Here is a 14,032-nt window from a genome sequence, read left to right as displayed (position 1 = left end):
ATTTAGGCAGGGGTGACAGTGACAAACTGCGAATTATTATCTGCCATCAGTGAAATTGGTGCATCATCTCTAAGAGACAAAAGGTCAAGTGACAATTTCTCAATAGGGTTATTTTCTAGATTGTCCCCATCTTTCCTGACCATCATCTCTCCATGGAGGTCTATTTTGTGTTACCCATCACAAATTAGAATTGTCTTTGTCTTTATATAACATACACCAATCAGGCATATGACCACTGACAGGAGAAGGAAATGACATTGAACATCTTGTGACAATAATACAATGTACAATTGTAGACATGTACCACTCACCTAGACCAGAGCAGGCACCCCCACCCCATAGCAATGACACTCCTTGATGGCAGCAGACATCCCCAGCAGGATGCAGCCTGACACAGGCACACACACAAAAAGGTTTAGGAACAACAACAAAAAAAAAAAAAAAAACATAAAAAACAGCACAAGGTGTTGACCCTCCAAATTCAATTGTATGTGTGTGAGAGAGGGTGTGTGTGTAAATAATAGTAAATTATAGCAGGGTTTTGGTGGTAATTGGTTCCACTCACTTGGTCACCAGGCAGAGTGACTCATTCTAAATCCAGTTTGGAGCAGCATCATGACGCAAACTGTCTCTTACTCACGGCTCAAGCTACAGTGTGTACCTTGTATCTGCTACAACCAGGCATCAGAGCCAAATAGACCCGGTGTTGTGATAATTCAGGATGGATGTACTGGACATGCATCTTTCTTATTCATCTAAAATCTCTAAAACCAATGGATGTCCACGGTGACTTTTGATCCTCAACATCAGAGTGAAGCCTCAGGCTCTTGTACACACAGGAATGTTTTTGGAGGATTAAGCCCAAGGACAGATGAAAAGCTTATTTCCTTTATGTATCGGTGTAGTTTACAGATTCAGCTGACTTTTTGTGTTTCAGGGTTCGGCATCCAGCAAATCTACAGCGACAATCTGTATCAAAGCTGTATCGCACGAAGCTTTGATGACTGTGTTGTCCAATTCTCAACATTAAATAAGGCACAAACTGAAATACTCTGTTAGCCAAGGCTGATCTGTGTGGTCATTTCCTTGCATCTGTATTAAAAGGCATGTTGACACAACAAAGCCTTGTCACACAAGTTATTGATGACTCATTCCCTGTTTGGTTTAATTCTTTATCCACTGTCCAGTGTTCAACCTTCATTTATCTGCCTCAGCTGTTTCACTGTGTTGATTAAACACACGGAAGGTCTGAGCCTTTAAGTATTTTGACCACGTATGTTCATCTCTGTCAAAGACATTAACCCTAAACTATTCCACTGCTGTTGCAGCTGAAACATGGCTAAGGTCATTGAAGGGAATGTGCGACCTGCCCTCTCACGCTGGGAACTAATACATTTATAAAATGATTTATGAGGCAACGCCCACCTGGAGAATCACATGTAGAACATAGCATGTACAGCTTCCCAGACACATGTGATGTCGTTTAGCATGTGGCACGACTGGAAAAGCAATTACTTGATAAATATTCCAGAGACGTAGCCGCTAAGCATGCCTGCTCCTATGCCTGCTATGTTTTCTAGAAGACGCTCAATGCTTGCTTGAACAGGAAGCAGAACAAAGCCAGAACTGCACCACACAGCTACACTCTGCCTCGTGCAGTAGCCAAATCTCTTGATAAGTTTATACACTACAATCAAGCTGCAGGCCATGACGCCTGGTAGGGATTACCAAGGGATTACAATATATTCACCCCACTGGGATTCCATCACATGGTGGATCAGATCTCTGTGACAGAGGACCAGTGTGCAGCACTCCCTCAGGGCCACAAACACCACTGTGACAGATTTGACAAAGAGCCTAAGTCTGTCTGACAGCTCAACACAAACCGCTGTCTGGCTACAATGTTAATGTTAAACTAATGCCACAGGGTTTGACATCACAGAGTTGTGTCGTGGCGTTTCTCCTCCATTACCTTCCAGAGGGGAGGAAGCAAAACAATTAGACCTTTTGGAAGTAATTAAGACAGTGTGGCCAAGAATTACTGGTTGCAGTCCAGTTCATTAGTGATGCAATGTTGCACAAAGAGCAAGGATTTGTTCAAAGGCCAACTGGAGGATTTCAGTTCCATTGTAAATGATTAAAATGTAAGTTTCCTAATTCAAATAAATAAATAAATGAGTAAATAACCAAAACTATGCATGCAGACATTTTGCAGATTAAGTCAAATGCATTCGAGGCTTGAACAGCGGGGAGAAAAAAATTAAGTAACAGCTACAAAAGTAACGTCACGAGAGGAAATTTATAAATCCTCTTTGTTCTCCATTTGTTGCATTAAACACTGGACACCATCTGTTGGGTTGGACCACAGAAAACAACAGCAGCAGGGAGGCAGCTGCCACCCTAAGACGCAACAGCCTGGCTACTGCCTCATGTTGCACGCAGACACACTCCAAAAATACTACTCGGGACTCAGTTAATGGACTCTTACACTGTCTTGGTTGTTGTGAGCAGACCAGCACGCTGAGCAGAGATGAAGCTAAAAGGTCATTTATCAAAACTCTACAGAGTTTGGTTGGCAAGCCAGCCAGGATTACTGAGTGTTATCACAATATTATAGAAAAAGACAAGAGCAGGTCTTTGTATCCAATATGTCAATCCCCTCTGCTGACCCCTCTCTTCTCTCTGACCCCTTCTCCAGGCAGTAGGTGACTGAGATGGGCGTTCGTCTAGGCTGCCTGAGCGACTCCCTGTGGTGGCCGCCGCTGCTGCTGCTGCTGCTGCTGTTCTGCACCATCCCCTGCTGTTCAGGCCGGCCGTTTGGGACTCCCACACCCTCCGTGAATGTGGCGGTGGTGTTCAGCGGCTCGGCCTACCAGACGGAGATTAAAGGACGTTTAAGCAGGGAAAACTTCATGGACCTGCCTCTGGAGGTGAACCCCATCACTGTGCTGGTCAACAACACCAACCCACGGGCGCTGCTCACCCGCATCTGTGACACCCTCTCCACCAATCGCGTCCATGGCGTGGTGTTTGAGGACAACATCGGCTCGGAGGCTGTGGCACAGATACTGGACTTCATTTCCACTCAGACAGCAGTGCCGATCGTGGGCATCAGTGGAGGCTCTGCTGTCGTCCTGCCCTACAAGGTGAGTGGGGGTATTTCACCTAAACCATACCGTGCTCAGCGCTTCTCAGCTGTTTGCTCAGGTATCAAGCACTACATTACTTTTATAAAACTTTGATAGACAAGTTGATATTCAATTAATCAATTCTAATGGAGCCTGCAGCACAGTCTATGGTGATTACAGTCTTCGTAGCAAAAATCATTCCGATAACAATTCAACTCAAGGTTAAGATTTATGTTTGCGAGAATCACGAAGAAGCGAGCACGTTCCGTCATTTAAATGCTAATGATACATAATTAACATTAAACAGGAGAGCAGACATAATCTCTCATTTTAAAATGATTTAATGATTAATAAATATTACAAATGGCTACAGACTGCATTAGTGCTTCACTGGGTTCAAGATATAAAAAATGTAATTAGGGAACTTTGGCAAGATCAGACATAAGGTAAAACATTTCTCAGTTTGCAATGCTATTTCATACTGTATCTTAAAATCAAGATTTAGTGTTCACTACACTAAATGGAATCATCATCCATACTGTATTGGCACCATATGTTGGCACGACTCTAACTCTGGCTCGTGACAAATACAAACAAATTAAACTATGTCTGGGCTGAAGCTGAAAGGTTTAGCAGCAATATCTGTCTGTACAGGCAAGAATATCCACGACAAAAGGCTCAACCTCAGAGACCAACTATAATCCTTTCAAAATGGCTTTTTTTTTTTTTTCTGATGACATTTCAGCGTCTTCTGGAAGAGACACTATTGCAAAGCTGAGAATCAGAGTATATTAGATCGTGACAGTTACAGTATGAGGGCCTTTTTGACAGCAAGACGAAGTTTGTTCATTTGAAAACAAAATTCTGAACGTGCAGAAAAAAAAATCTTTTGGGGTATTCAATCCTGGCATAATCTTTTAAGTATAGTAGACATGGCAGGGTGGATGGTGTACAAAATACATTGAAACTTGCAATTCTGTGTAAGAGCTTTGAATATTAAAGTTTGACTTGACCAAAATAAATCTAACTTAAGTATCAAATTAGACTTTGGTATAACGTGATATTTTTCCATTTTGAAGGGGAATTTTCTGTTTTGTGACAAAGAGGGATACACTACTAACACCTCTGTAACTTCCCTATTAGTTGCATCCATTTCAGGAAACATGTTCGGTGATCTTGCCAACAGCATGGATTCTCAGGGGTAATAAAAGAGATGTCACTCAGCAGCTAATGCCTCCTGCTGCTCATTCACACTCTAACTTCTTCTAACTTGAGGACAAAATCAGCAAATCAATCATAATGAATTACAGAACAACACATATATTATATCATGTAATAAGAAGTCAGCGTAAAGACTGGACGGCAGCTATAAAAAAAGAGCGACTGCTTTTCATCAGTGATTAGCCCGTAAAGGAAGTTCAGGTCATTTACATGTGCTCTTTAGTGAATGCATTAAAATTGCCTTTCAGAACAGTAAGTGCATGCATTATTAATATGGATGGTCCCAGTTGGAAATTAACCATAATCTTCTGCTTCCCACTGAGGTACCTGGCCTGTGATTGACATGTACCACTCCCTGCCTTGCCGGATAATTTGATGTTTTTTAGGGAAATAATTTCTCATGGCCTTGGGTCCCCGTGCAATCAATGCTCCACCCAGATTTTATGTTAGCCAGCTAACTGACAGAGTTGAGGTTGTCATCACATTTCAATTCATTTCACACTTAGATTCATAAGCTAATATACATTCATTCATTCATTCATTCATTTTCTGTAACCGCTTGTCCTTGGAGGGTCACGGGGGGGGGCTGGAGCCTATCCCAGTTGTCACTGGCCGGGAGGCGGGGTACACCCTGAACAGGTCGCCAGTCTATCGCAGGGCTAACACTGAGAGAGTACAGAGAGAACTGGGACAAGCAAACATGCATTTTGTAGAAAAGACTAATAACCACCGCACCAAAGTACATCCAAGTTTCGTCACTAATGTATGCTCGGAAGGCTGGATATCTGGGATAAGTGCAGCTCAGTAGGTAGAAACTCTCAATCTCCCGGCCCTCATGACCAAATTACAAAATGTCCTTAAGCAATGTAATGAATCTCGAATTAGCTTAATTTTCTCCACGGGGAAAACGTAAATGGGTTTGAACATTAAGGGTATGGAAGATAGATACAATATAAATATGATCTTGATTAATTTGTATTTAATGGGATAAAACAAAAACGTACATTTTAGTAGCTTAATAAAACTTTAAAGGCTTTGGCGTTGTTGATGTAAACTTGAATTACATCTTTGTTTGCGATTATATGTCTTCACCAGCTAGTTATGAGACCCAAGTCTGTTTGCTCAATCCAATGACCTTTAACATTTTGGAAAAAAGTATATAAAATTTAAAATTTGTTCTTGAGTTACGGCAAAAAGATTTTGTCAGGTCACATTGACATTTCACCACCTTAAATTTGATCCCATCATCCTTAAATCCAGGTGAAGGTTGGTGCCAAATTTGAAGACAGTCCCTGACAGTCTTGAAGGCAGTCAAATACCAAGCCAACAGTCGGCTGTTTGCCAGTGTCAGGCGGTCAGTGAGACTTTAAAGCCCTTGTTTTTGCAGCATCTCCTGCACAATTGACACCAGTCAGACCCATGTCGATGGATTTTCAGTCGATTCAGCACGTTGAATCTCTCTGAGATCATCTTCATGTCATTTGAACATTCAAATACAAATATTTTCATGATATGACCATCTAGAATAAACAAACTACAGGCCAACTGATCCGCGTGAGGAGAGCCCAGCTCTGTACAACGGTTTGTCTCTTTTTCTAGCACGTGCCAGCTTGTCGTTGGCTGTTATCTGTACGCTAAGTTAAAGTGCTACTTTTTGGCCGGGACTCAGGATACCTGAGGATATGTCACAGTTGGCCCTCGTTGCTGTCAGTTCTGTGACGTCGGTTTAGTGTGTCATGGCCTGAAAGCATTTCCCAGATATTGCGTTGACAAGTTGAAATGTGGCCAAAAATGTGTCTTGTGAGGTAGCATAGTTTAACAGGTTATGGGGAAAATAGATGTCTGTCAGTTTAACATCCAAGAGACGACTACAGACTATGTCACGCAAATAGAGCTGGAGAAGTGGCCCTTTTCCTCTGGCATCAGTCTACTGAAGCAGAGCATATATCCAATGGGAACATCAATAAAATGTATTCTATTGTGACTATCTGGATTAAATACTGGCAGCCAAATTATTTGTGTCTACAGGACATATTTGTGGCTCAGAGTACTTAGATAACAACAATGGTCCTCTTTTTATCCTTTACTTCGTCATTAATTAAAGTTGAAATATGTACAATGTATGCATGTTATTTATGTACCAGATAAGCAAATATTGTTCCAGCCTTCTTTGAGTCTCCTCATAATCAGGGATGCTGCTAGCTGGTTGATTTATGGGGTGCTGTCAGGGGTAGCCAGCAAAGCAACAGACCTCATTTTTTAATTATTTTTATACATATTGAGTTTGATTATTTTTGAAAATGACAGCATGAAATTAGGTGATAAACTGATTCCTGTCCTCTGGACATTTCAGACTGATTGATTGGCAACATCAGAGCACATGGCCAATTATCTGTGTCATTTGCTGTTCCTATCACAAGCAGACAGTGAAGAATGTTAAGATTAAAACTGGAAGGATTACGCAGAGTCCACTCCACTACAAACACTGCTTATATACAACCATGTGTCATTTCAGATGGACAAGAAAGCTACAGGCTTCACTACTGCCAGTCAAATCAATTAGTTCCTGTGCCCAGTGTAAGCATGAATTAATACCAATAATTATGACTGACACCAATCACTGATACGTCTGTGAAGCTTAAAGAAAGATGGTTTGAAATTTAAACTGTGATCTCTTTGGAACGATGCAACCATAGAGAGTGCGTTCAACAAGTCCTCAAGCCTGAATGACAAAATAAATCATTTATCCTTGCTTGATGACCCATGATCTGCCACGGCTGTGGTTAACATTTGGCATCTCAACCTGACATTTCAGGATTAGGTTTTGATTTCATGCATCATGAAACAGTGACAACATTAGACCATTACACAGCGTCTCAGTTAGGCAAAGCAGTACTTCCTGGTGTAAAAATCTAATTTCTGAACAAATAAAGCCAGCTGATGTGCTTCAGGAGTAATTATATACTCAACTATACACCAATCAACCACAACATTAAAACCACTGACAAGAGAAGTAAATAACCTTGACCATCTTGTGACAATACAATGTCCTGCTGGGAAAGTTTTGGACCTGGACGTGGGGTGTTACTTACACAATATTTGGAAAGTGGTCATAATGTTAGTCCTCATCGGTGTATACTCTACCTTTTATCTCTCTTATGCATTTAGTTCGATATCCTGACCTAAAATTCCGAGCATCCTTTGAAACCTCCATTCCTCAGTGTGACAGATCACATCCTCCGAGCCAGAGCGTTTTAAGTGAACAAAATGTAAGTCAGACACGAGCAAAAACCCTGATTGTCTTTGCAAGAACATGAGCCCGAGGCTTTCCTCAAAACTAGAGCAGTCCCTTTCCTTCTCCGTCTGCCTTTGCTACTTTTTGAACTCACTTGGGTCTCCACTTGTGCGTCCTGCATTTTAAAAACCGGTGGCACAGTTACAGTGGTACCTGTCTTGACTGAAACAGACCAGAACAGACATAGAAAACAGTCAGACAGTTAACCGCGGGTCCCTGACAGACAGAGCTTCAACACAACAACACTGCAGGAAAACAGATGTTAAAGCTAAAGAAATTCTACAGATGCGTCAATTAAAATTGTTGGAAATATGTTTCCACATATGTTTCCACATGACTTGTACGTACTGTATGATTTGACAGGATATTTTTTAAGATAATAACGTTATGTTTCAATTTTGCAAGGTGCCATTCATATGGTCTGTGTAAGATATTTCAAGTTTCACATTCTCTTCACATTAGAGAAAAATCTAGACAAAAAAAATTACTCAATTTCTCTTAATCATCTCGTTTCAAATGCAGAACGTCCATGCTCATGCTGTTTTAATATTGCTGCACACTGTCCATACAGTATCACAGTCTGCGTTTCGAAATGGCAAATGACCAGTCGCTGGTCGCCGTGCAGGATCTACGTGACGTCAGTAGCACAGGAAGGCGGTGCCAGGGCACTTCCTGCTGCGTGGCGGAGGCAGACATATGTCGCAGAAAAGAGTCGTGGCCAGAAGTCCCTCTTCATAGAGGGACAGTGAGAGTGAGAGAGAGAGAGAGATGATTTTTCAAAAACGCCCCAGGTGTCATGAGAACAAACACCAATTTACTATCAATAATCATGTCATTGAACACAGCATGAGTTATACCTACCTTGGTATAACCATAACAGCATCAGGGAGTTTCAACATGGCAGTGAATGCACTAAAAGAAAAAGCTCGAAGAGCTCTATATGCAATTAAGAGAAAATTTTATAATGTCCATATTCCAATAAAAATCTGGCTTAAAATATTTGATAGTGTCATCCAGCCCATTGCGCTGTACGGTAGTGAAGTATGGGGTCCACTCAGTCATCAGAGCTTTATCCGTTGGGACAAACATCCAACAGAATCTCTACATGCAGAATTCTGCAGATACATTTTACACGTACACAGAAACACACCAACAAATGCATGTAGAGCAGAATTAGGCAGATACCCACTGATAATCAACATTCAGAAGAGAACGCTCAACTTCTTTAACCACCTGAAATCCAGCCCCAGAGACACCCTCCACTCCAAAGCCCTCCAAACCCAAGAGCTGAGCCCAGAGAAGAGTCCCCTATGTCAGCTGGTACTGAGGCTAACTGCCCCCTCTCAGACACAGTCTGACCAGCCTCACAACAACACTGCTCTACAAAAAGTAATCAGAGTAAAGCAAATTATAGCACAATGTAAAGAAAGCTATCTGGACCATTGGGAAGAAACAACTAAAAGCCAAAGTAGATTGGAATGTTATCTTGCCCTTAAAAGAGATTATGAATTAGCAGAATATCTCTCTACTGTCAGAGATAGAAAGCAGAGACAGATCCTAACCAAGTACAGGCTCAGTGACCACAAACTGGCAATCCAAACAGGAAGACACAAAAAATCATGGCAACCAAAAGAAAACAGAAAATGTGGTCACTGTTCGACAGGTGAGGTTGAGACGGAGATGCACTTTCTCCTACAATGTACAAAATTAAATGACACTAGAGAAATTTATTGGAACAAGTTCAGCTCTTTGGTTCCAGGTTTCAAAGAGCTGGACGACCTCTCCAAATTAAAAATACTCCTCGGAGAAGGAGAGCGGGCACACCTTGCTGCCCAGTATGTGTTAACATGCCACACCCTGAGGGACAGTGAGTGATCGAGGCACACACACACACACACACTGTATATAACTAATAGAATGTTCATAATGTATATATCTTTGATTTATTGTATTGTACTTTAATGCTCTGCTTTGGCAATATTGTTTTTTTTTAAGAAACTTTCATGCCAATAAAGCCCATTTTGAATTTGAATTTGAATTTGAATTTGAGAGAGAGAGAGAGAGAGAGAGAGAGAGAGAGAGAGAGAGAGAGAGAGAGAGAGAGAGACGGGGGGGGGGGGAGATGCAGTTCAGTCACGTGATCAGGGAAAACATACGCCACTTTGAGTTCCATATCTTCGGTTCACGCGCCGCCTCAACACAATTACCCCAGTGCATTCTGTCACTGTGGCTCAAGTCCACAAATTCAATATTTCCTTTAGATTTCTGGATCCATTCCACCTCTATCAATATACGCCATCCACATAAGTCATTCAAATAACCTTCAGCTATCCACTGAGATGTATCTGAGCAGGTAAAGGTCAGTGATACTGTAATTGTCCTGGTTTAAAAAACAATCCAGTGACTGAGCCACTGCTTCCATATAGACAGCTGTGGTTTTAGAGATAATCACTGCTTTGCACACAATCTAACTCAGGCCAGTTTTTAAACCAAACATCAGGCCACGAAGCACTTACTCAACTGGACTCTTCAGGACACTTGCTTGACAAAATGTTCAAAGGTAGTTGAGTGTGTGATGCAGAATTTCTGCAGCTGTGTTTGCAAACAGATATGAGTTCTTCTGTATATTTTACGCTGGTGGATGTAATCACAGCCCAGAGAAGCTAAGCTTTTTACTCAGTGGCTATAATCTTCTTTGGGACTGTTGACTATTACTGTGAGCTTCGTTTGACGACACTGTGGAAGTAAAGCTTACCGACTAAATGGAGCCATTCAAAACGGTTATGATCACATATAAAGTACCCATAATGCTGAGCGATAGGATGCCACGAGATGATGGATATTTATTTTTATGGAGTTACAGAGTTTATTATTATATTTCAGAGTTTACTTTAGTGTTTCTCTTATGGCTGGATTTACAGGATCTCTGCATTATTGTGGCGAATACCTCTGAGATTTCAGTATTTGTGAAAATACAAAAATACCCATCAAAGTTTTCTGGGTATTTATCGTTAGGATTAAGCTCAGCTTATAGTCGCCGTACCCATGGCACAGCGACAGACCGTACGCTGTAGCCTACAGCGCAACTTAACATACACGTCCCCAGAAAATGTAACTACGTGCCAGTGCAACAGCTGTGATGAATGAGTTTCAGTGCCATAATTACAGGACAATGCCGACACACCGGCGCACAGATGTAATTGCTTTCACCGGCGCAGCCCTCTACAGCGTAGACCGGTTGCGGGAGTGTAAACCAAGCTTTACCTGCAGCTATTTTAAATGGAGGCACCTTGCCTGTCAGGGATTAAAAATCGAATTCACTATGGTCTGGAGGAAAGACTATATTATTAAACATAACAGGCTTATTAAGGCTCGGAGAAACTTTCTTTGAAGCTAAAAAAAGAAATTTAGTAAGTGCAGCCTCCAACCAATGCTTTTAGAAGTTAAACATCCAGTCCAGTCGCCTCCAAATTCTTATCATGACGGAAACTGCAGCCAAATATACAGAAATATGCCTAGCTGCGAATATGAAAAAATGCTGGTGGTGAGGTCAGGTTTTGGAGCCTAAAGGTGGAACAAGTTTGTCTCTTTGACTGAAGGGTTTTCATCTGTTGAACATGTAACCTCACCCAGCAGTGATACCACAGTGTACTGACGCACTCTCTACTACAGACCACTAGGATTCAGCAAACGTTTCAAATAAAAAAAAGCAGCTGCTGCCAAGTTTATATGATCAGGAATGTAGTGACTATATGATCCATCATGTTGTGACACCAAAATAAAAGATAAAGAATTACTGCAGAAAGACAGGGGGAAAAAACTCCCCTTCGCTCTGACTTTGAATGGGATAAAACCTGCTTAAATTCCAAAATTTGAATTTTCCTTCTTAGACAAGCCATCACTACTGGTGTAGAACTTATTTTACATTTTGTGTACACGATTGTGACTGCTTGGTTTTATGTCATTCCCTACAACCACATGCATGGGACAGTACTCTGCATGCTGTGCATACCGACGAGGCGGTCGTGACTTCTGGCTTTGAGCTGCAGCTGAGCCTGCGGTAATGCCCCGGGCTCATTTGGACTGAGCCATCGGCGCGCTCTCTGCTAAATGAGCTGTTGAGGTTGTAGTTTGCAGGGCGCTTTTAATCTGACACACCCGCGGGCTAGTAAGCATACACAAAAGCACACGCAATCGTGAACGCCTGCACCGACTCTCTGTGATATCTTGGAACCTGTCGGGTTACGAACTGATACTGCGCTGCTGCAGACGCAGGAACAGGCAGGTGCACGTACAGAACCAATAGCGGGCAATAGCGCTGACAGATTTGCTGTGGGACAGTGAGCGGAAGGGGGAAATGAGTAGATTTATATGATCTTCTCAAGCTCCTCCGTGACTAACCTGCATAAGATCCCCGCACCCAGTATGGATGTATGCAGCCGGCTGGCCAGCCTCTGGTGCAGTCTAATCCATCTTAGTCCACAGCAGGGCCTTACACTGAGCAGAAACCAATTCCTGGTAAAGACGCTGATAACTGAGCGTCATTCATGTGAATATTAATGAGTAACATGAGAGACCAGGCTTTTTAAAGAAAAAAAAGATATAAGCTTCGCATTGGAATTGGACGAATTAAAACTTAAAAGAGTAGAGAGAATAACTGGCTATAGATAGTGATTTTTCCTTGCATTCATTATGGAATTAGGCAAATGGATCATCAAAAACTATACACCAAAGACCTCCTTATCATATATAGCCTCCTCACTGTTTGGGGACAAGTCTGAGGAAACAAGGGCAGTGGCGAATGAAACAGGGCGCCAGAAAAGGAAAATATTTTCAGGGGTGTGAACAGTCAGAGCCACAAAGTCAGTGGATTTAGCCATGACGTCTCAAACCGTAAGATGCTCATTCATCACAAGACCGCTGAACTCTTCTCAAGGACAACAAGGAGACAGAATGAATAAGATCACAAGGCCCGTTTGCAGTCTCAGGATACCTGACCCGTCCATTTTCTGAGCTCCGAGGGCTCGGTGTTCAGGATGGAGTGGTTTTTCCCCAGAGAGGGACAGGGTCAGGAGGAGGCCACCTACCTATCAGGCTGACAGAGGCAGAGAGCTTTAATACCAAGATCCCAGCAGAGTCCGAACTTGTATTTCTACTTTAGGAAGAAGCTTTTCTTAACAGGTTAATAACCCCTTGAAAAAAATGGATCCTCTAAGAATGGAACGACCTGTCGGGACTTGAAAATGTTTGTTTAGCAAAGTAACAACGAGGGAGATTATTAGAATCTCCTGAACAATCAATAATCCCTGTTCTGAATGTGAACCAGTCCATCGCTCTCACATTAACTGTACCACATTAATTAATCAATGTTGAGAGATAGGCTCATAGCTCCAACAGCTGGACCTGATCTAATGAGGGAAGCGGGTAGGATCGCAGCACATATTTCTAAAGCACACGTCCTCGAACTGATTGATTAACAGTCAATGCGTTATTTACTCATCTTTTATATGAACTATGTTTTTTTACTTTGTCATAAGTTGCTTGCAATTTGCAAATACATTTTTTTTTTATTATTGATATATAATGGGTCAGTATTAAATGCTCAAGACATGAGTTACAATTAATTTTTCATGAAAGTTAAGACTTTAGTCGAGTACTTAATTATTTGTATAAAACGTTTTATACGTTGGATTAATTATGAGCTGCAGAGATTCAATTATTTGACTTATTTGCATTTCTAAGTACAGCAATCAGTCACATTGTTTCCTTACAATGTGGTGTACATGAACCACCCACCTTAACGCTGGGGGTGACCAAGCACGATCCCCGCAAAGCAAGGATGTTCCTCAACTGAAGAGGTGCTACAAATATTGTTGAAGAACAACTCAATGAACGTGTGAAATACCCCAAGACGTCCTCTACACTCGCTCAGTCAGACCCTCAGAGGCCCCACACCTCAACCCAAGCATCTGTTGCCAAAGTCCCGGTGCCAGACACCGCAGGAAAAACCCCAGAAGGGCCTACTTAATGCCAAGACAGGTCTGAGCTGTTCTGGCCACATGAGGGGGATTTACAGAACATTAGACAGGAGATTAATAGGTGTAGTGTATTGTACTGATGCAGATAACCTAATAATTGTAGAAAGATGAAGCAATGATAAATGATTATACGACATTTCTCCTAAACCTTTTGCTAATGGTTTGCGTTAAGGAACGTTCAAGTTAGGAACCATAAAATAAAGGCTGACTGTTAGAAAAACTGCCAATCAAACACAGCTCCTTGTCAAAAGTCTGACAATTTGGGTGTTGAGCAAAGCTTCTTTGTGGAACCTACTGGTACAGAGGTCTCAGGGAATTTGCAGCACTGCTTCTTGCTTGAAACTTTTAAG

The 14,032-nt window shown here is 41.8% G+C and overlaps 1 protein-coding gene across 1 annotated transcript in view; it reads left to right on the top strand.

Moving 5' to 3' along the window:
- Positions 1-2,714: 2,714 nt before the first annotated feature.
- The window catches only part of grin2ca (glutamate receptor, ionotropic, N-methyl D-aspartate 2Ca), a gene marked incomplete at both ends in the record, with an annotated part of 35,189 nt that continues 23,871 nt past the window's right edge, over positions 2,715-14,032 (top strand). Inside the window, one exon of the mRNA XM_084569917.1 lies at positions 2,715-3,146. Within this exon, the coding sequence (XP_084426043.1) occupies positions 2,715-3,146 (432 nt within the window). The remainder of the gene's footprint in view (positions 3,147-14,032) is intronic.

The sequence above is a fragment of the Chelon labrosus genome, assembly GCF_963514085.1.
Source record: "Chelon labrosus genome assembly, chromosome: 21".
NCBI lineage: Eukaryota > Metazoa > Chordata > Actinopteri > Mugiliformes > Mugilidae > Chelon > Chelon labrosus.
This window is presented reverse-complemented; position numbering and strand designations above follow the sequence as displayed.